This window comes from Mirounga angustirostris, unplaced genomic scaffold (genome assembly GCF_029215605.1).
Source record: "Mirounga angustirostris isolate CCGP_5_RB_7025 unplaced genomic scaffold, mMirAng1.0.hap1 SCAF_1, whole genome shotgun sequence".
Classification (NCBI taxonomy): Eukaryota; Metazoa; Chordata; class Mammalia; order Carnivora; family Phocidae; genus Mirounga; species Mirounga angustirostris.
Genome location: NW_026991709.1, coordinates 202,191,643 through 202,212,065, shown reverse-complemented (window position 1 = coordinate 202,212,065; position 20,423 = coordinate 202,191,643). Strand labels below are relative to the sequence as shown.

Here is a 20,423-nt window from a genome sequence, read left to right as displayed (position 1 = left end):
TTTGCATTCATGCACGAGTGTGTGGTGTTCCAGGAACAAACTGCTAAGTAAAGATCAGGGACTGTGTTCGCTGCGCAGCCAGTGCCCCTCCCTAAGCCCAGCTGCTTTTGGCTGTAAGCCGCTCAACCCGGTCTGGGGGCCTCCCCCGAGGAGCGTGACCCGACACCCCAGGAGCGGCCCTCGGCCAATGGCTGTGGACAGCCCCTCACCACTGGAGTGGGTCACTCAAGTGAGATCCACACTGTCCCCCGAGGCCCCCAACAGGACCAAGCCCAGGTTTTCCGCTTAGTCACCTGTTCATTGGCACCCCCACAGGGCTCCTCCCTATTTCATGTCTCTGCCCCCAAAGAGTCTCCCTGGGGTGAGCTCCCAGGTAAACCATGGGCCCTGAGTCCTCATGACAGGGTCATCTTTGGGGGGGGGGGGAATCTATCCAGAGTAGAATACAAATGCCAGATATTCCTGTAAGGAGATGGTAGCATTTTTTAAAAAAGATTTATTCATTTATTTGAGAGAGAGAGAGCGTGCACATGCATGAGCAGGGCAAGGGGCTGAGGGAGAGAGAAAATCCTTGAGCGGACTCCCCGCTGAGCCGAGCCAGATCTCAGGACCCTGAGACCATGACCTGAGCCGAAACCAAGAGTTGGCCACTTCACCAACTGAGCCACCCAGGCGCCCCGACGGGAGCATTTATAGCGCATACCCTCGCTGTCTTGAGTTTCCTGCGGCCGCCATAACAGAGCACCGTCCTGGGGGCTGAAAACCAGTTTATTCCGTTTATAGTTCTGGAGACCAGAAGTGCAAAACCAAGGTGTCAGCAGGTTTGATTCCTTCCGAGGCCATGAGGGAAGGGTCTGTTCAGGCCTCTCGGCTTGCAGCTGGTCAGACGGCTGTCTTCACATTGTCTTCCCTCTGGGCATGTCTGTGTCCAATTTTCTTATAATGAAGAAAAAAAGAAAAAAAAAATTTCTTCCTGTAAGTCCTGCTGGATCAGGGCCCATCTTAATGACTTCATTTTAACCTAATCACCTCTTTAAAGACTCAGTATCCACATATAGTTCCATCCTGAGATCCCAGGGGTTAGGACCTCAACATAGAATTTGGGGAGAACATAATTCAGCATGGGAACGTAATTCCCCTCACCAACAGCCGGTCACCAGCCTTGTAGATCTTCACGATTCTGACAGGGAAGCAGCAGGGCGGCCAGGGGCTGGGTGGTGACCAGGCGGCCACAGGGGAAGAGACAGCAAGGTCAGGATGCCCGAGGGCTTGACCAGGTGGAGGTCCCAGGGACCTGGACGAGAGTGGATCTGAGGCGCGAGGTGTGTGGGTGCATCTTGGGTCCCGCTTATGGTTTGTGTCTTTTTTTCCACTGGTTTTTTCCTTTGCTCACTTCTCTGGAGTTGAAAGTTTGACTTGTCATTGGATTTTTTTTCTTTCTTTTTCTCTTTTTCTTTCTTTCTTTCTCTCTCCTTCCTTCCTTCTTTCTTTCTTTTCTTTTTCTCTTTCTTTCTTCTTTCTTTCTTTCTTTCTTCTTTCTTTCTTTCTTTCTTTCTTCTTTCTTTCTTTCTTTCTTTCTTTCTTTCTTTCTTTCTTTCTTTCTTTCTTTCTTTCTTTCTTTCTTTCTTTCTTTCTTTCTTTCTTTCCTCTCTCTCTCAAGATTTTATTTATTTATTAGAGAGAGAGCACAAACAGGGAGACCAGCAGAGGGACAAGCAGACTCCCCACTGAGCAGGGAGTGCGACGCATGGCTCCATCCCAGGAGCCCGGGATCACAACCTGAGCCCCCCCAGGCGCCCTGATACCTCTGTTTCTTGTAACACAGGGCTTCTGGGCCTGGGGACCGCTGACATCTGGGCACCTCAGGGTGCCCAGCAGCATTCTTGGCCTCCACCCCCCCCCCAGATGCAGTAGCGTCCCTGTCCCCCTCAGTCGTGACAACCAAAACTATCTCCAGAAAAATGTCTCCAGACACTGACTAGTGTTCCTTTGGGGCAGAATCATCCCCTCCTGTGCGGAAGCGCCCATGGGTGGTGATGATCACTGATGCCACTTAACGGAAATGTAATACTGCCCCTGAAAACACAGCACCCTGACCAGCCCCTTCTATCTTCCCGATTTTCTCTGATTGTGGTTCCACCTTGTTTCTCTCATTTTTTTTTTTTTTAACTGTGAAATGTGTCCCAAAGGGAACATGTAAGATGTCTGTGGTTTAAGCCACGGCAGTGAGAGCCAGTGGCCGTCCAGGGGGCGCCGCACCCCATCGCCTCCGCTGCGCCTGGCACGGTGCCACTCACACTCTTGCTTTTCTTTGCGCGTCTCCACCTTCCTCTGTGTCCCTGAACCCCAGGGTGTTGTGCTCTGAGAGCAGAGAGCACGCATGGCCCTGGCTGAGCAAGCAAAGGGCCAGGTGACCAGAGGCACCACCGCTGCGGCGGATGCCGGTGCAGGGGTGAGGGGGGCTCCGGTTTCAGGGATCCCTGGGGTACCGGCCACAGTGTGGAATGGGCAGAACTGGGAGACAACGCTCCGTCATCTCCTGATTCCAGGTGTGACCCGTTCTGTCCTGGCGGGGAGCTGGTCTTCATTGTGGAACTTCCCAGACACATGCCTTGGGATGGGGCTCTTGTCCTGCAGCGCCTGGAAGCTTGGGGTCCCTCTCTGCTCCAGTGCCTCTTCCCAGAACTCTCTTTCTTTGGAAGATTCTTCTGGGCCAGTTCTCTGATTTCCTTGGCACCCACCCCCACCCCTTTGTTTTCCATCTTTTATCATTTTGTTTGTCCTGCAAGATTTCTTTTTTTTTAAGATTTTATTCCTTTGACAGAGAGAGACCAAGCTAGAGAAGGGACACAAGCAGGGGGAGTGGGAGAGGGAGAAGCAGGCTTCCCGCGGAGCAGGGTTGGGATCATGACCTGAGCCAAAGGCAGACCCCCTACGGCTGAGCCACCCAGGCACCCCCTCCTGCAAGATTTCTACAACTTATCTGTCATTTCCATCTCCCTCCCTTCTCATCCTTGAGGCGCCTCCCTGCGCTCTTCCCCACCCTCTTCTCCTTACCACCCTCTCAGCCCGGAACCCCTCTTCCTCCTGCCCCCCCTTCACTTCTTGCTCCCAGGCCTTTGCTTACTGTCTGGATCGCCCTGTGCTCTTCTGGGTCATTCCCTTCACTCAGCACCAAACGCCAACATGCAGAAAGCCACCTCCCGAACCACTCCAATCCTGATAGTAGAAATCAGCCTGTTCTTTTATTTGTTCAGAAGAATGACCCGCGACCTCTGTCTCAAATGCGGGGGAGGCAGGGCATGCAATCCGAGAACAGTGGCTCTGGGTCCGGGGCAACAGTTTGGAGGCAGAAGCGTGGGATCCGAGGGGCCAGGGCTCAGGCACTGCGGTGAAGTGGGCGGGCCCAGCAGGTGCTGCGGGGGCTCCCGGGCCCACCTTGCACCTGAGGACACAGGCACACACGGAGGAGGCGGTCCTTAAGCCGCTAGCTCAGGCCGGGACCTTGGGGCCCAGGGACGTCTGCAGGCGGCTAGGAGCCCGCCAGCTGCCGGTGGAAGTAGAGGCCGAAGAGGCTGGAGAGCAGTTGGCAGGCTGCGGTCCACCAGATGAGGAAGGTGAGGACCGCGCGGAGGAAGAGGGGCGTGAGCAGGCTGCCCAGCGCCCCAGCGATCCGGGCCGCCGTCTGCTGGGCCTCATCCTCCCCGGGGCCCCCCAGGCGATCCTGGGCTGAGGACCGGGCGGGGGACAGCATGGGGACCGGGCCCGGGCCCCAGGAGTAGCCGCCTGTGGGAAGCGGAGGGTGGAGGGAGGGATGGGTAGAGGTGCAGGCGGGGTTTGACCTCTGGGACCCCCGCCTAGCCCTAGGCTCCACCTCCTACCCCCGCCACCACCCCAAACTCTATCTCCTGCCCCCACCCCAACTTCGGGCCCCGCCTCCTACTCTCCCTTCCTCCGGGCCCTCCAGGCTCCCCCCCCCCCCCCAGTATTACCAAGTCCCGCCCTGGCGCCACCTCGCTCGCCTCCATCCCCACCCGACGTCGCTCCCCGCCGCCCCGACCTCCCCGCACCAGGCCCCCGCCCCGTGCCGCTCCTCACCCAGCGTCTTGAGCAGCAGCGTGCAGCTGAGGGTGAGGATGAGCGGCGTCAGGTACTGGAGGCTCACCACTGTCACGTAGCAGTAGACTCGCACCACCTGGTAGGCCGGTAGCCGTGACTACGTGGGGGGGGGGGGGCTCCGCCCCATGTTCCCTCCCACCCTTCGGTGCCCATACCCGCCTCTGGATCTCACGGGCCTCTATGCGGCCGGCCTCCCGCCGCAGCTGCTCCACACGGGCCTTGGCCAGGCACAGGTAGGCCTGCAGGTGGGGCCTGGTCACCGCCAGCCTCAGCAGGCACAAGGCCACCAGCAGCCAGAGGCGCAATGAGTCGAAGGCTGAGTCAGACAGCCTGTTGGGGAGGGGAGTGAGGGGGCTAGGGAGGCCGCCCCTGCTGCAGGATCTCCCCCAGGATCCAAGGCTCCTCCCTGAGCCTCAGAGACTGGGGTACACAGAAGGGCCCCCACTGCTCTCCCTCCCACCCACCCCCCATGCGCACAGGGAGAAGGGCACCTCCCCCAGGGGTGCCTGGTGCAGGAAGTCCCGTGCAATGGGTTTGGTCCAGAGCCACAGGATGATCAGAGGGGAGAGGAAGCTGGTATGCAGAAGGAACCTAGGAACAAGGGCACAGAAGAGTGAGGCCCCGGGCACCCACCATCCCCCTAGCCTCTCCTTTAGAGTCCCACCCCCCGCACCACCACCCATCTGGCAGTCTGCATAACTGCAGCATGGGCCGGTCTTCCGACATGCTCAGTGCGTCCAGGTGTGTCTGAGCCAGCCGCAGGCCTGGAAAGGTGAGGAAGGCACCCAGCATGGATCCCACAAATGCCAACCCTATGCGGATGGCCAGCTTGACCAGAGGGAGCCTGGGGGAGAAGAGAAGGGCCAGGAGGCCCCAAAGCCCGTCAGCGAGCCCCCTACAAGTCCCAGACTGCCCTTGCCCCACCTCACTTCCCAGGACTCACGCCCAGTCCCAGCCCTGTGTCTTCAGAAGTGGCTGCAAGTTCTGGGTCAGACTGGCCAGGCCTGGGGAAGACAAGGAGAGCGCAGTGTTTAAGAGACCCCTGGAGCCTCAGCGTCTGCTCTGCCCCCCTACCAGATAGACTTTTGCTCCCCAGGTAGGAATACACCAGTGGGAGCCGGGCCCAGGGCCAGGCAAAAGGAAAACTTTTGTTGTGCTCTGATTACGTGTTTTTTTGTTTTGGTTACGTTTTTTTTGTTTTTTGTTTTAAAGAATAGGAAAATGTACCAGGCAGACACCCTTGATTGGACTGGGAGAAAGGGGCGGGGGGCGGTGGACCACTGCGTCTGAGCTTCCTGGATTATACCAGGATTCCAGAGGGGCATGAAGGACTCCCATAGGTTAAAGCCAAAGTCCTGGAAAGAATCCTCAGTTCAGGCCCTCGGATTTTCCATAGAGTAAAAGCAAATAAAAATGAGCTCACAACCCAAATCACCAAACACACCAGGGAACAAATCACCATAAAGCAGGGGGGAAAAAAAAAGACAAGTTTAGACCCTACTGACTACAGAAATTTTGCAGGTGTTATCATGTGTGAAATTATTGAGGAAAATAAAAGGTGGATCACAGAACAGGCAACATGAGGCTACCTCAGATGACCAGATATATTTGCAAAGGAACCAATGAAGCTCTTCCAAAGGGAAAATACAATTATTGAAATGATAGGTTGTTAAATGGCATATTCAAAACAGCAAAGGAGGAATGAATGAATTGGATCTGAAGAAATCACTCAGATTCCAACTCAGAAAGATAAAATGTAGGAAATATGAAGGGAGATTAAGAGATAAGGAGGACAGAATAGAAAGTCCAGCATAAGTCAAATAAGAGCCCCAGAGAGAGAAGGGAAGAGAGAATGAAGGAGGAGAGGAGATTTGGAATAGAATAGTTGAAAAGACTGTGGAATGAATGACACACACAAAGTATATCAAACCAGAATAATACAAAGAAATCCATACCTAGACACTGTAGCGAAACTGGAACACCAAAAACAAAGAGATCGTAAAGCAGCCAGGGATTTAAGATAGATCATCTATAGAGGAAAGACAATTAGACTGGCAGCCAATGTCAACAGTAATCACAGAAAAAGAACAAAAAGAAGGTGAAAAGGTAAGATGGTAGAAACAATGCCAAATATGTCGGTGATAATAAATGTAAGTGGGTTAAACTTTGAAGTTAAATGACAGAGACTGTCAGACTTGAAAATATCTAGCTGTGTGGTGGTTGTTTTTTTAAAGATTTTATTTGTTTATTTGACAGAGAGAAACACAGCGAGAGAGGGAACACAAGCAGGGGGAGCGGGAGAGGGAGAAGCAGGCTTCCCGCAGAGCAGGGAGCCCAGTGCGGGGCTCGATCCCAGGACCCCGAGCCGAAGGCAGATGCTCAATGACTGAGCCACCCAGGCGCCCCAGCTGTATGTTTTTTAAAGGAGACATACCTCAACACAAGGTTCCTGTATGGTTGAGAGAAAAGGGATGTTAAAAAGATATGACAGATACTAATCAAAAGAAAGGTGGTATTGTATATTTGAGAGTTGCTAAAAGTAGATCTTAAAAGTTTTCATCAGAAGAAAAAAAGTTGTATATGTATGGTGGTGGATGTTAAGCAGATTTATTGTGGTGATTGTTTTGTAATACATACAAATATTGAATCATTATATTGTATACCTAAAACTAAAAATGTTATATGTCAATTATATCTCAACTTAAAAAAAAAAAAAGCTGAAAAGTCTATATTACGACCAGATAAACTAGAGTAAGACAGAAGTATTATTAGAATCAGAAGTGGTCAATATACCATGATAAAATGGTTGATTCACCAAGTATATATAGAAATTCTATACTTGTAATCACCTTGTCAATTAGCCACAAAACATACAAAGAAAACACTGACTAAGGCGCCTGGGTGGCTCAGTCAGTTAAGCATCCAACTCTTGATTTCGGTTCAGGTCATGATCTCAAGGTTGTGAGATCGAGCCCCGCACCGGGCTCAGCACTGGGCATGGAGCTTGCTTGGGATTCTCTCACTCCCTCTCTTTTTGCCCCTTCCCCTCTCTAAAAAAAAAAAAAAAGAAAGAAAAAGAAAGAAATCACAATGGAAACTTAAAAATACCCAGAACTGCCTGATAATGAAAATTACAAGTCAAAACATAAGAAGTGGACAAAAGTGGGACTTAGTATATAGCCTTCATGCTAGAAATGCTAGAAAGAGAAATAGAAGCTGAAAATTAGTGAGCTAAATAGCCAACTAAGAAATTGAAAACAAGGGGTGCCTGGGTGGCTCAGTCATTAAGTGTCTGCCTTCGGCTCAGGTCGTGATCCCAGGGTCCTGGGATCGAGCCCCGCATCAGGCTCCCTGCTCAGCGGGAAGCCTGCTTCTCCCTCTCCCACTCCCCCTGCTTGTGTTCCCTCTCTCACTGTGTCTCTCTCTGTCAAATAAATAAATAAAATCTTTAAAAAAAAAAAAGTGGGGGGGCGCCTGGGTGGCTCAGTTGGTTAAGTGACTGCCTTCGGCTCAGGTCATGATCCTGGAGTCCCTGGATCGAGTCCCTGCATCGGGCTCCCTGTTTGGCAGGGAGTCTGCTTCTCCCTCTGACCCTCCTCCTCTCATGCTCTCTGTCTCTCATTCTCTGTCTCTCAAATAAATAAATAAATAAATAATCTTAAAAAAAAAAAAGTGGGGTGCCTGGGTGGCTCAGTCATTGAGCGTCTGCCTTTGGCTCAGGTCATGATCCCAGGGTCCTGGGATCGAGCCCCGCATCGGGCTCCCTGCTCCATGGGAAGCCTGCTTCTCCCTCTCCCACTTCCCCTGCTTGTGTTCCCTCTCTTGCTGTCTCTCTCTCTCTCTGTCAAATAAATAAAATCTTTAAAAAAAAAAAAAAAAAGAAATTGGAAACAAGAAAAAGAAGCCTACCAGAATAGTGCTATAAAAGCCAGAGGTCCTAGCCACACAAAAAAGATTGGAAAAGATGAAACAAAAACCAAAAGAACCCACAATTCACTAAAAATACAATTGTACAACAAGGTTATCCCATGGAAAACACTCAGTTTGATCCCTACCTCATAAGACAGTAGTGAACGACCAGGAGCTTAAGGGCTTATGTGAAAGGCAAAATTGAAATATTGTGTTGGAAAATATAAAATGGCTTTCTGATTGTGGGGAATATCTTCAACACAAAAATCAACTAAAATAAGGAACTGCTATTCATCAAAAGAAACCAGAGGGGAGGGCTGCAACTGTATTCAGTGGCTGAGCCCAAAAAAGTGTGGTGTGTGCATGTGCAGAGAATAATGCAAACATGGCTAAATGAATCTAGGTCAAGGGCATATGGGAGTTCATTAGAGGATTCTTCCAACCATTCTGCAGGTTTGGAATTTTTCAAAATAAAACATTTGAGGACAATTTTTTTTAAGATTTTATTTTTAAGGGGCGCCTCGGTTGGCTCAGTTGTTAAGCGTCTGCCTTTGGCTCAGGTCATGATCCCAGGGTCCTGGGATCGAGCCCCACATCGGGCTCCCTGCTCAGCGGGAAGCCTGCTTCTCCCTCTCCCGCTCCCCCTGCTTGTGTTCCCTCTCTTGCTGTGTCTCTCTCTGTCAAATAAATAAATAAAGCCTTAAAAAAAAAAAGATTTTATTTTTAAGCAATCTCTACACCCAACATGGGGCTCGAACTCACAGCCCCGAGATCGAGAGTCACATGCTCCACCGACTGAGCCAGACAGATGCCCCATAATTTTTTTTAAAAGATTTTATTTATTTATTTGAGAGAGAGAGAGCACAAGAAGGGGGGAGGGTCAGAGGGAGAAGCAGACTCCCCACTGAGCAGGGAGCCCGATGTGGGACTCGATCCCAGGACTCCAGGATCATGACCCGAGCCGAAGGCAGTCGCCTAACCAACTGAGCCACCCAGGCGCCCTCCCCACAATTTTTTTAAGAGGCAAAAAAAAAAACCACAAAGAAAGTGAAAAGCCCTGCCACAAATTTGAAGATACACTGCCCCCCATTTTAACTTCTTTAAAATTGAGATACACATGACCATTGATGGCATGCAATAGTTTAAGTAACAGTGCTTTTAATCTCTTTTCTGTGGTTCAGGAAATAATGGTGTGTCAGATTTGATAGGAGGAAGTAGGTGCCACACATGTAACAAAGGATCAGTTCCCACAATATATAAAGAAACCCTACAAATCAACAAGAAAAAAAAATGGTAAAGATATACAGCCCAGAAAAGCTACATAACGTTGGATTTGGTGATGATGTCAGATCTAGCACTGGACATATGAGCCACAAAAGAAAATATAGACAAATTGGACTCATGGAAATTTTAAAAAATTTGTACATCAAAAGATAATACTAATGGAGTAAAAAGGTAACCCACAGAATGGGAAAAAAATTTGCAAATCATATATCTGATAAGGGATGAATATCCCGAATATATACACAGAACTCCTAAAACTCATCACCAAAAAAAAAAAAAAAACCAGGTTCAAAAATAGGCAAAGGAAGCACCTGGCTGGCTTGGTTGGTGGGACATGTGACTCTTGATCTCGGGGTCATAAGTTTGAGCCCTGCATTGGGTGTAGAGATTACTTAAAAATAAAATCTTTGGGGGTACCTGGGTGGCTTAGTTGTTAGGCATCTGCCTTCGGCTCAGGTCATGACCCCAGGGTCCTGGGATCGAGCCCCGCATCGGGCTCCCTGCTCCGCGGGAAGCCTGCTTCTCCCTCTCCCACTCCCCCGGCTTGTGTTCCCTCTCTCGCTGTGTCTCTCTCTGTCAAATAAATAAATAAAATCTTTTAAAAAAATAAAATCTTTGTAAAAGAAAAAAAAAAATAGACAATTTCTCCAAAGAAGATATACAGATGACCAACAAGCATATGAAGATGTGCTCGGGCACCTGGGTGGCTCAGTCGTTAGGCGCCTGCCTTCGGTTCAGGTCATGATCCCAGGGTCCTGGGATTGAGCCCCGCATCAGGCTCCCTGCTTGGTAGGAGGCCTGCTTCTCCCTCTCCCACTCCCCCTGCTTGTGTTCCTGCTCTCACTATCTCTCTCTGTCAAATAAATAAAATCTTTAAAAAAAAAAAAAGATGTGCTCAACATCACTCATCATCGGGGAAACACAAATAAAAACCACAATGAGATACCACCTCACACCCACTAGGATGGTCACTCTTGAGGAAAAAGAAAAGGAAGATAACACATGTTGGCGAGGATGTGGGGAAGCTGGAACCCTTGTGGTAAGAATGTAAAATGGTGCAGCCACCCAAGAAAACAGTTTGGTGACTCCTCAAAAAATTAAACATAGAATTACTACATAATCCAGCAATTCCACCCAAAGAATTAAAAGCACGGACTTGTACACCCATGTTCATAGCAACACCGTCCACAGTAGCTGAAACAAAGGAGCAACATAAATGTCCATCAGTACATGAATGGATGAACAAAATGGGATATATTCATGCAAAGGGAATATTATTCAGCCTTAAAAAGGAAGGAAATTTGAACATAGGCTACAACATGGATGAACCTTAAGGATGTTACGCTGAATGAAATAAGCCAGCACTGGAAGACAGATCCTGCATGACTGCCCTCATATACAGCGTCTCGGGTGGTCAGATTCATAGAGACAAAAAGTAGGATGGTGGGCGCCAGGGGCTGGGGGGTGGGGGTAAATGGAGAGTCAGTGTTTAATGGGGACAGAGTTTCAGATTTGCAAGGTGAAAAGGGGGGAATGGATGGTGGTGATGGTCGCACAAGGTGAATGTGCTTAATGCCACTGAACACTTAAAAACAATAAAATGGTAAATGTTATGTGTATTTTACCACAATAAAAAAAAAATGGAGGAAAAAAACACATACAGCCTCAAAGAAAAATGAGCAACAACATGAACAAACTCTTCGAAGAAGAGGAAATGAGAATCATGAATAAACAGGAAAAGCTGCTCAGCCTCCCAGGTAATCAGAGCAATGCACGTTAAGACCACTAAAGGTATCGTTTTCCACTGCCGGGCGGGCAAAAGTCAAGCACTTTCTGTAGACCTCAACTTACCTACACCTGGCTGTGCCCCTGTAAGGTTCACCACCCCACCTTACAAGCAGGGAGGTGAGGCAGGGGGCTGTTGCAAGGTCACCCACGCTTGCCCAGGGTGGCTGGGACTCGGTGGGCGGCCTGAGTCCAGGGTCCACACTCGGAACCGCAGGCTGCATGGCTGGTGGGTGTGGCACCCAGATGGCACCAGAGCCAAGAGAACTGCTCTGAAAAATGCTGAGGCACCATCTTATGAAGGTGAACACGTCCACCTTGTCCCCAGATCCTGTGCGCAAAAGAAATGCCTACACGTGCGTATGAGGAAACATGTACAAGAATGTTCCCTATAGCAACTGCGAGAAAAGCTCAAATCTGGAAACCACCTAGATGTCCAGCAACAGAATAGACAAGTGGCCTCACCAGAGAACGTCATTCATCTGTGAGAAGAGATGAACAAAAGCTGCCCAGACCAACACGGCCTCGTTCTGTAAACAATACCAAAAAGACCGAAAAGCACCAGTTGGCTGATTACACACTGGCTGCCACCATCTGCAACAGTGAGCAAACTGTATGATGAATTCTTTAGGGACAGAAACATATGTGATGAAACTACTTTTTACAAAGGCACAGGAATGGGGCGCCCGAGTGGCTCAGTCGCTTAAGAATCCGACTCTTGGGGGCGCTTGGGTGGCTCAGTCGTTGGGCGTCTGCCTTCGGCTCAGGTCATGATCCCAGGATCCTGGGATCGAGCCCCGCGTCTGGCTCCCTGCACGGCGGGAAGCCTGCTTCTCCCTCTCCCTCTCCCACTCCCCCTGCTTGTGTTCCTGCTCTCGCTCTCTCTCTCTGTCAAATAAATGGGTGGAATCTTTAAAAATTTAATTAATTAATTAATTAATTAATTAAATTAAAAAAAAGAATCTGACTTTTGGTCTCAGCTTGGGTCTTGATCTCAGGGTTGTGAAGTTTAAGCCTTACGCTGGGCTCCACACTGGGCGTGGGGTCTACTTAAAAAAAAAAAAGCAAAAGAATGATAAACACAAGATTTGAGAGACTGGTTGGGGCTGTGAGTAGGAGTGGAAGGTGGTGGGATTGGAAACGAGCACCAGAGACATGCACGAACATTGGGAATGTTCCAGTTCTCATTTAAGAAGTTTGTTACATTATTATTTTGCTTTGTAATTTACATACACATGTTCTATACATATGCATATATATAATATATATCAAACATTATATAATCCTAAAAATTGAAAAGCAGGGGGCGCGTGGGTGGCTCAGTCGTTAAGCGTCTACCTTCAGCTCAGGTCATGATCCCAGGGTCCTGGGATCGAGCCCCGCATCGGGCTCCCTGCTCAGCGGGAAGCCTGCTTCTCCCTCTCCCACTACCCCTGCTTGTGTTCCCTCTCTCGCTGTGTCTCTCTCTGTCAAATAAATAAATAAAATATATATTTTTTTAAATTGAAAAGCAGGGAGAATTGGTGAAGATAAAGCTCAAGGATTTGCTCTTTATCCAAAGACCACTAGAATCTGGTATCAGAGAAGTGATGTGATCCAAGTTATATTTTTAAAGATCATCCAAAGAATAAATAAACTCAAAAGAAAAATGGGAAACTAAGAAAAATATTTCCAACTACTATCACACACAAAGCCTAATGTCTCTAATATATAAAGAGCTCCTACAAATCAATAAAAGGGTCAACAACTCAGTAGAAAACTGGGCAAAAGAACAGACCTTTTCTGGAAGGCAGATAGAAATGAATTGTCCACATAGGAAAAGATGCTCAACCTCGCTTATATTTTCACCCATCAGGTTACCCAAGGAAAAAAAAAAAAAGTCTGAGGAAACACACTGGAGAGAATGTGGGGAAATAGGCACTTCATTAATCTTTTCCTAAATGGCAATTTACAACATTATCAAAATTACAAATGCACTTTCTCGCACAGGGCTGCATGTGCAGGGCTATTCCCATACGACACTGTTGTAACACAACGTGGTTTTGAACAACATTTAATAGTGAAAGACTTAGATGTCCAGAAGTAGGGGACTGGTTAAATAATCATGGAACTTCCATAAAATGAAATACTATGTGGGTATTACAAACAAATAAACCAACCCGCACTGTATGTAGCATCAAGGGACAACCCCCAAATTAATGTTTTTAAGGGAAAAAGACAAGGTGGAGAGCCATAAACACTACCGTTTTATGGGGAAAAAGGAAAGTGGTCTCCCAGTTTTCCTCTTGGAAGGAGAGCTAATCAGGGTGGGTGATTTTTACTCTATGTAGTCTCTTGTACTTTATGAATGTTGTGCCATTTACCCATTTCCTTCACCAAGTTAAATTAGAATGGGTAAATATTAAATCATTATGGCTGCCGGGGACAGGGCAGATGGGGGGCACAGAAGTGCCCTGCGAAGAACTGCAGCTGCAGGCAGCTCTCAGAGGCAGCGAGACCAGATATCCTCTTGCCCCAAAGCCCCAGGAGATGCGCAGGGCAGCAAGCAGCCACAGAGACTGCTCAGGCCCAAGGAGTACCTCCCCCTTCACCCATTATGTGCTGGTGGAACGAGCCACTCAACCCCACTTCCATGAGGGAGTGATCCGCGTGGTGACCCCGTGCCCCAAACGCCGCACATACCTGGCTCCAGGCCCAGCTCGAGAGTCTCCTCCTGGACCACCTGCACCAGCATGGCCAGGAGCAGGAAGAGGAAGGCAAAGGTGAGGCAGACAGAGCGTTCGCCCCCCTCCTCTGCACTGAAGTACAACCGGGTCACCACCAGGAACATCTTGCTGGGCACAGGGCTAAGGAAGCCCTGAGCAGCTGCAGTGCCCCACTCCCAGCCAGGGACTCCCCCAGCTCCAGAACCCAAACACCGGTGTTGGGGTTTGGAGTCTCGGGGAGCAGGGCGGTGACCACGGAGAAGAGTGAGCCGCCGAACAAGCCCAGGACACAAGGTCCAGCACTGCTCACGCCTCTGTCAGCAGGTTTGCGGGGTGTGGGTGGCAGGAGGACCTGGGCCTCCGGCTCGGCCTCAGCACGCTACCTGTGGCCCTTTCTTTCTTTCTTTTCTTTAATTCTTCCTTCCTTCCTTCCTTCCATTTATTTATTTTAGAGACAGCAAGTGGGGGGAGGAGCAGAGGAGGAGGGAGGGGAAGGGGGAAAGAATCTCAGGCAGACTCCATGCCAAGCTCAGAGCCCAAATCAGGGGGTTCCATCCCACAACACTGAGACCATGACCGCAGCTGAAACCAAGAATTGGCCACTCAACCAAATGAGCCACCCAGGCACCCCTACCTGTGGCCATTTCTCCCCAAAAGAGCCAGCACGTCTGTCTCTTCAGGAGGTCTGGCCTCCCTGACCCACCTAGCCTGGCTGCATTCACAGCAGGTGAATTTCTGGCTCCTCTAAGAAGCTATCAGAGATACGAGGGCTGTATCTCGAATCTGTCCTCAAAGAGACCCACGGCGCTTTCCAGACCAGTGTGGGCTTCTAGATGGACTTTTCTTCACAAGCCCATCCCACAAGGGCATTTTCTCAGACTTGGGTTCTCAATGTCAGAGGTTTGCCTCTGCTCCCTGGGCAGCTTCATAAAAAAACATAGCAGAGGGGCACCTAGGTGGCTCAGTCGGTTAAGCATCTGCCTTGGGCTCAGGTCATGATCCCGGGGTCCTGGGATCGAGCCCCACATCGGGCTCCCAGCTCCGCGGGAAGCCTGCTTTTCCCTCTCCCTCTGCCTGCCACTCTCCCTGCTTGTTCTCTCTCTCTGTGTCAAATAAATAAACAAACAAATAAAATCTCTTTTAAAAAATTAAAAATGATTTAAAAAAAAACAAACAAAAAAACATAGCAGAGGGGGCATCTCTTTTCCTGCCCCTGCATCTGGGCTGGTGACTTGCTTTGACCAAGAGAATGGACAGGGATGGGGGTGGACCAACTACCTGCAAAGCCTTAGGAGGCCCACAGCACCCCTTCTTCCTTGCTGGTATTTCTGCTACCAGGAGGAAGCTTGGCTTGGCCTGCTGGAAGGTGGGCCCTCTTAGAGCAGAGATAAGGCGGCTGGGCTGAGCCCACCCCAGGAGGAGAGGGAATAAAATAGTGACCATTTTACACCACCCAGTTTGGGGGAGTTTTGTGGGACAGCAGACGATAGCTGATATGCCAATTTGGGGACAGGGGATAAAGGAAAGCTCGAGTCCCGCTCCCACATGCCTCCCTACTCCCTGACCCGCTGGGCAGCCTGAGGAAGGATACACAGAGAAGGCGACGGTGAGCAGACACCAGACCACGGCGATGTTGGTCTCCTTGGCCGGGCCCAGCACATAGTAGTAGGCCTCTGTGAAGACATACACGCCACCCGAGTACACGGCGAAGTCCACGAACCACTGGTACTCCAGGAAGAAGCGCAGGACTGCGGGGAGCACGCAGCTCAGTCCGCAGCCCAGCGCAGGACAGCCCCCTCACCAATGCTGCCGGGTGTGGGCTGAGGGTGGGACGTCGGGGACTCAGCCGGGCTGTTACCGAGGGCATCAACCGCTGTGAGGGGGCAGGTCTCCAGCTGGAAAGGGGCATCTCGGGGCACAGACAAGGGCTTTTCTTCACTATAGCCATTGGCCCACCTGTTGGGGAGGGGGGGGGAGGTGGTCAGGGGAGGGGGAATGCATCCTCTGTTCTCTCCTCCCCAGCCAGACATGGCGGCCAGCCCCACACCAGCCTGGAAGGTTCCACCGTGCCACCCTCAGAGCACAGGAGGAGCTGGTTTGGGAGTTACCTTCTCCCCAGCCTGGGTCTCCGCACACCAGGCTGCAGACGCCGCTCACAGGGATGGCTCAGAGCAAACTTCCAATAAGCAATAAGCTTTAGCTGTCAGTCCAAGACAACCAATGAATGACAGTGACATCTCAACCTGGGGTGTCCACCACTCTCCTAGGTGCCCAGAACTGCATGCTCCTGGAAGGGGAGCGGCTCCCCTAAGGCTGGGGGCTCACTCACCGCTCCTTCCGGCCTCTGGGCCTCGGCTTTCCCTCCAGAGCCCGAAGCTCTTCCTCAGTAGGGTGCTTGTATCGGAAGAGACTGAGGGCAAAGACGGGAAGTCAGGAAAGCTCCCGCGGCGTGGAGGGCTCAAGGCAGTGAATCCTCAAACCCAGGACTGGAGTCAGGGGGAGAGCTGGACCCGAAATGCATGGGGACAGGATGGGCAGGGGCCATGCAAGGCCAGGGGAAGGCCTGGGGGGTGGGCTGGGGGTTTGCTGGGGGGGAGTGCACTGAGAAGCTACGGGCAGAGGGCAGGGTGGCCCGGAGTCCCGGACACCCCTGAATCTGTTGGCTATCTCTTCTGGCGGAGCAGGCGTGTGCATTGTTCTGAAGGGAAAGTTCACAGTTTCCACCAGGTCTCAGAAAGGGTCCGAGATCCGAACAGGGACAAAAAGCACTGCAGGGAACAGATCTACAGCAAGAGGAGTGTGGAAGGGGGGGGTTAGATTGCTGGAAGCAGGAGTAGGGGAAAGCAGCTGCTCTTCCCAGTGTGGAAAGGCAGTCTCATGGGTGTGCGTACCCCTGTCAAAACTGATCCAACTGTGTGCCTCAGATATTTGCAGTTTATTGTATGTCAGTTATATCTGAAGAGTTGTTTTTTCTTTAAAAAAACTAAACACTCTTTGGAGGGCACGCGGCGGGGTTTGGAGGAAGCAGAGGGGGCGGGGCCCGGTGGGGCTCCTCCCACCGCCCGGGGCGGGGCTGAGGCTCACCTGCCATTGCAGAGCAACCAGCGGGCGAAGGAGCAGTGTGGCGCCAGCCTGTGCATGAGGGTGGCGGTGAGCAGGGTCACCACCAGCTGCACTCCCAGGACCGCCTGCGGGGAGGGGACATGAAGGGCAGTGCCTGCCAGAAGGTCACAAGCTCCGTGCCTCGGAACTCAGGCTATTTATAGAGAGGCTGGGGCCAGGTTAGGGAGGGAGGGCCTCCGGGGCTCCAGCGGCATCTTGAAGGAGGGGCCTGGGGTGGGCTCAGCCTCAACCCTGGGAGCCCCTGCTGTGTGTGGATTCCCGCACTCCCTACCACCACCACCCAGCTGGGGTGTGGGGTGGCGGAGAGCACACGCTGGGGTTCACTTCTGGCCTTTGCTATGGATTTCAGGTATTCATCTCCCTGAGGCCTCAGTTTCCCCATCTGGAAATGGGGCGCTGCCTGTTTTGTTTCATGTGCTGTCAAGACCACCATCCGGACCTACAAGGAGCACAGCCAGTGAAAGAGGCTCCCCTCCCACGGTCCCACCCACACATCATAGTTCCCCCTGGCAGCTCAGTCTCGTCTTTCCCACCGGAAATTAGCCTGATGATCCCATCGCCCTCTCCTCCTCCCTCCCTGGGTAATCAACCTCCTTGGAAAGCCTATTTCTGGCCACTACCAGTTTCAGGACAAAGACTTACACATATGAGTGGGATAAGTTTTTAAATTAGGAATTTCTCACTAAGTTCTACATAACAAACTTTTTACCAATTCATAACACGTTTTCATATATTAGTTTTAAAACGTTTTAGAAGAAATGCTTTTGGTAATCAGTCTGAAGCTGGGTTTTCCTGCTTCAATGCAGTAAATACCAATTTGGTATCAGTAATTATGTAATTATATAAAATTATGTGCTCAGGAGCGCTGTCGACTAGTATTATGATGTTATAATTAACAACTAAAGTGAAATAAAGATTACTTTAATATTAAAATTAATTATTAAAATTATCCTTTAATCAGGCAAGAATATGCTAACTTTAATAGGAAAAGCTCTAGTGTGATGGGTATCGGGCCAACACAGTAATTCAGAATGACTGCTGAGAAATCCATCATTAAGATAACTAACAGGATATTTTCTCTATGCCTGTAACTTGTAAACCAGAAACATTTTCTCAGTAATGAGGTCGGTGCACTATCTTTCTGGTCTTTAAATCTCACTAATCTGTTCTCACTGCTCGCCCTCCCTAACCCCCAAGTGCAGACTGGCTATTGGTCACTAAAGACCGTGGGTACGGTCTTGGTCAGGGAACACCTTCCAAGCCCAGTGAGGCGGGTCTCCGAGGGCCCAGGCCTCCTCCTAGGATCCTCTTCAGCCCCTTCCCACACCCCAGAGCCTCCCATTGGCGCCTCTCCAGACATCAGATCCTGGGGCTCCCCTGCTGACTTTCTTCTTCCCTCCATGGCCTCCACCCTGTGACTCAATCTCCTGCTAGGTTTTTAAACACCGACGGCCCAGCATGACCCCAGCACAGCAGCACCTCTAGCCTGGACCTCTATGCTTTGCACACCATCATCTCAGGAGGCCCCAGTACCCGCCTGTCACTCCCACGGACACAGCATTCGGCCCTTTCCAGCGAGTCATGAGGTCAGTCAATATCCAACTCCTTTTCGCAGTCTGCAACGCCTGGAGGGCCCAGCTCAAGACACCCTGCCTCACTGCCCGACTCTCTAGGTAGCCCTCCCTGCGTCAAACTACTGGGTCTCAGAGGCCCTTCTAGATCCTTGAGCTCTCCATTGCAGACCCCTATCACCCTCTGACACCTCCCAGGGAGGGGACTGTTGTTCAAACTTCGGTCCCAGCACCTAGGAGAGGAAGGACAGAAGGAAGGAAGGAGAGAGGGAGGGAAGAATGAGCAAAGAGGAAGGGGAGGAGAAGGGAAGGAGGGAAGAAAGAAAAGCATCCCTCCACCTGAGGCTCTTGAGGTCGGTCCAGGGATGTTTTTCAAGCCTCACCCCCCAGCAGCCTCTGGTCTTGAGGTCCTGGCTCTGCAGATTTCCAGAGATATCTGGAGCCTCCCATCGGACCACGTCCCTTTCCTGCTCAAAGTCTTTCCCTGGACCTACAATCCGAGAATAGGAGAATCCTGCTACCTGCTAACAGCAATGAGACTTTCCTCCATCCTGTTCTCAAGAACCCTTCCTCTCATCTCCCATTGCTTCCGGCACCCAGGCCTGGAACCACGTCCACTTTTCATGTTCAGGTGCACTTCCAACGCCCGTCCTTGGGGAATCCTCCAGGCAGGGTCGGGTCGTCCTCCAGGGCCCCTCCCTCTGCCCAGTCCGAACATTTAGGGGTTGGGACTTCCCGCTCTCGCCCCGCAGTGGCCAGGCTAAGTCTGAAGAATAAACTCAATAGGTTGGACCCAGAGCCGCGTGAGACCTGAAGGTTCCAACTTGTGCTGTCTCCAATTCTGGGACCCTCGCCCTCCCCGAGGCTATCCACATCCCCTTGGCCTGGCTCCTCCTCTCAGGGCTCTCCCTGGCCCTTCCACACACCTCAATACACGCAGCGACCCCATGCTTCCACAGGACCCACGTCGCCAGCGTGGGCTCCAGAGGGACCCCCAACCTCCCCAGCGAGGATCCGTACGTTCCCAGTCCCCTCCGCGGGGCTGCGACCCCTCGGCAGGACCCCAGGCCCCTAGAGGGCCCCCAGGGATTTTCCAGAATTCCCGAACGCTCAGGGGCCTCCAGTCCCCTAGACAGAACCCCCAACCCCCACGTAGGTCCCACAGGGAGACTGAACCCAGAGAGAGACACACGGCCCTCAGCGCGACCCAGAGTCCCTCAGAGCTCTCAATCCCCACAAAGGGATCCCAGTCCCCTCGGTGTCTCCCTGGACCCCCTCAGCGGAACCTCCTGCCCTTCAGGCAAGGCCCCCCCATGTGGCTGGCTGCCGGCTCACCATGTCGCCGGCGGGAGCGCGGTCGACCAACCTGAGGCTCCGGGCACCTCGCAGGAGTACAGCCAATCAGAGCCCGATTCTGTTCTGACAAACAGCCCCTAAGACCAATCGTCAGGCTTGCAGCTGGAGCACACCACGAGGGACACGAGGTCGCTCGCGTTGCATGCCGGAAGTTGTAGTTCGAAGACGCTCGGCAAGCTCAGATGTCGGTTGAGTCAGGACTCTCTGGTACCCTGTGGCTGTCCTCTCTGAGATTCAGTCTCCTAGCATCCGCACCTATTGCGCAGGTCTGAGGCAAATACATTCATTTATCCACGCACTGCCTCCCGCTGGAGAGTTCTGAGTGTGGAACTCCCCCTGATCAAGAACATTCGGTGGCTCCCACTGACTAGACTCCCAAGTGCTCAGACTGAATTCTTACACCTCTACCTGACTTCAGTCGGCCGCCAGCACTATCGTACACACTGTAATACAGCTTGCCACTGGCCATGCTCTCTCATACCTCCAGGCCCCTGTAAATGCTATCTTTCATCTTGGAATACCTCCTTTCTCAATCTTTTTCGTTTAGCAAAGCCTTATTCATCTCTATCAG

General features: G+C 51.2%; 1 protein-coding gene across 5 annotated transcripts; it reads right to left on the bottom strand.

Annotated features, from left to right (window-relative positions):
• Positions 1–3,226: 3,226 nt before the first annotated feature.
• Positions 3,227–19,937, bottom strand: TMEM161A (transmembrane protein 161A). Of its 5 annotated transcripts, none has more exons than XM_064597451.1 (12): positions 19,832–19,937; positions 16,887–16,990; positions 16,132–16,212; positions 15,661–15,758; positions 15,394–15,550; positions 13,780–13,931; positions 5,063–5,123; positions 4,793–4,963; positions 4,597–4,710; positions 4,275–4,449; positions 4,099–4,195; positions 3,227–3,786 (listed from the first exon to the last, which is right to left on the bottom strand). In XM_064597451.1, the coding sequence occupies exons 1-12, from the start codon at positions 19,832–19,834 to the stop codon at positions 3,533–3,535; spliced, it is 1,467 nt and encodes a 488-aa protein (XP_064453521.1). In that variant the 5' UTR covers positions 19,835–19,937; the 3' UTR covers positions 3,227–3,532. The 5 variants fall into 5 exon arrangements, with proteins under 5 accessions (XP_064453521.1, XP_045718609.1, XP_045718610.1 ...); XM_045862653.2 differs by having other exon boundaries at positions 4,820–4,963; XM_045862654.3 differs by lacking the exon at positions 4,793–4,963.
• Positions 19,938–20,423: the final 486 nt, after the last annotated feature.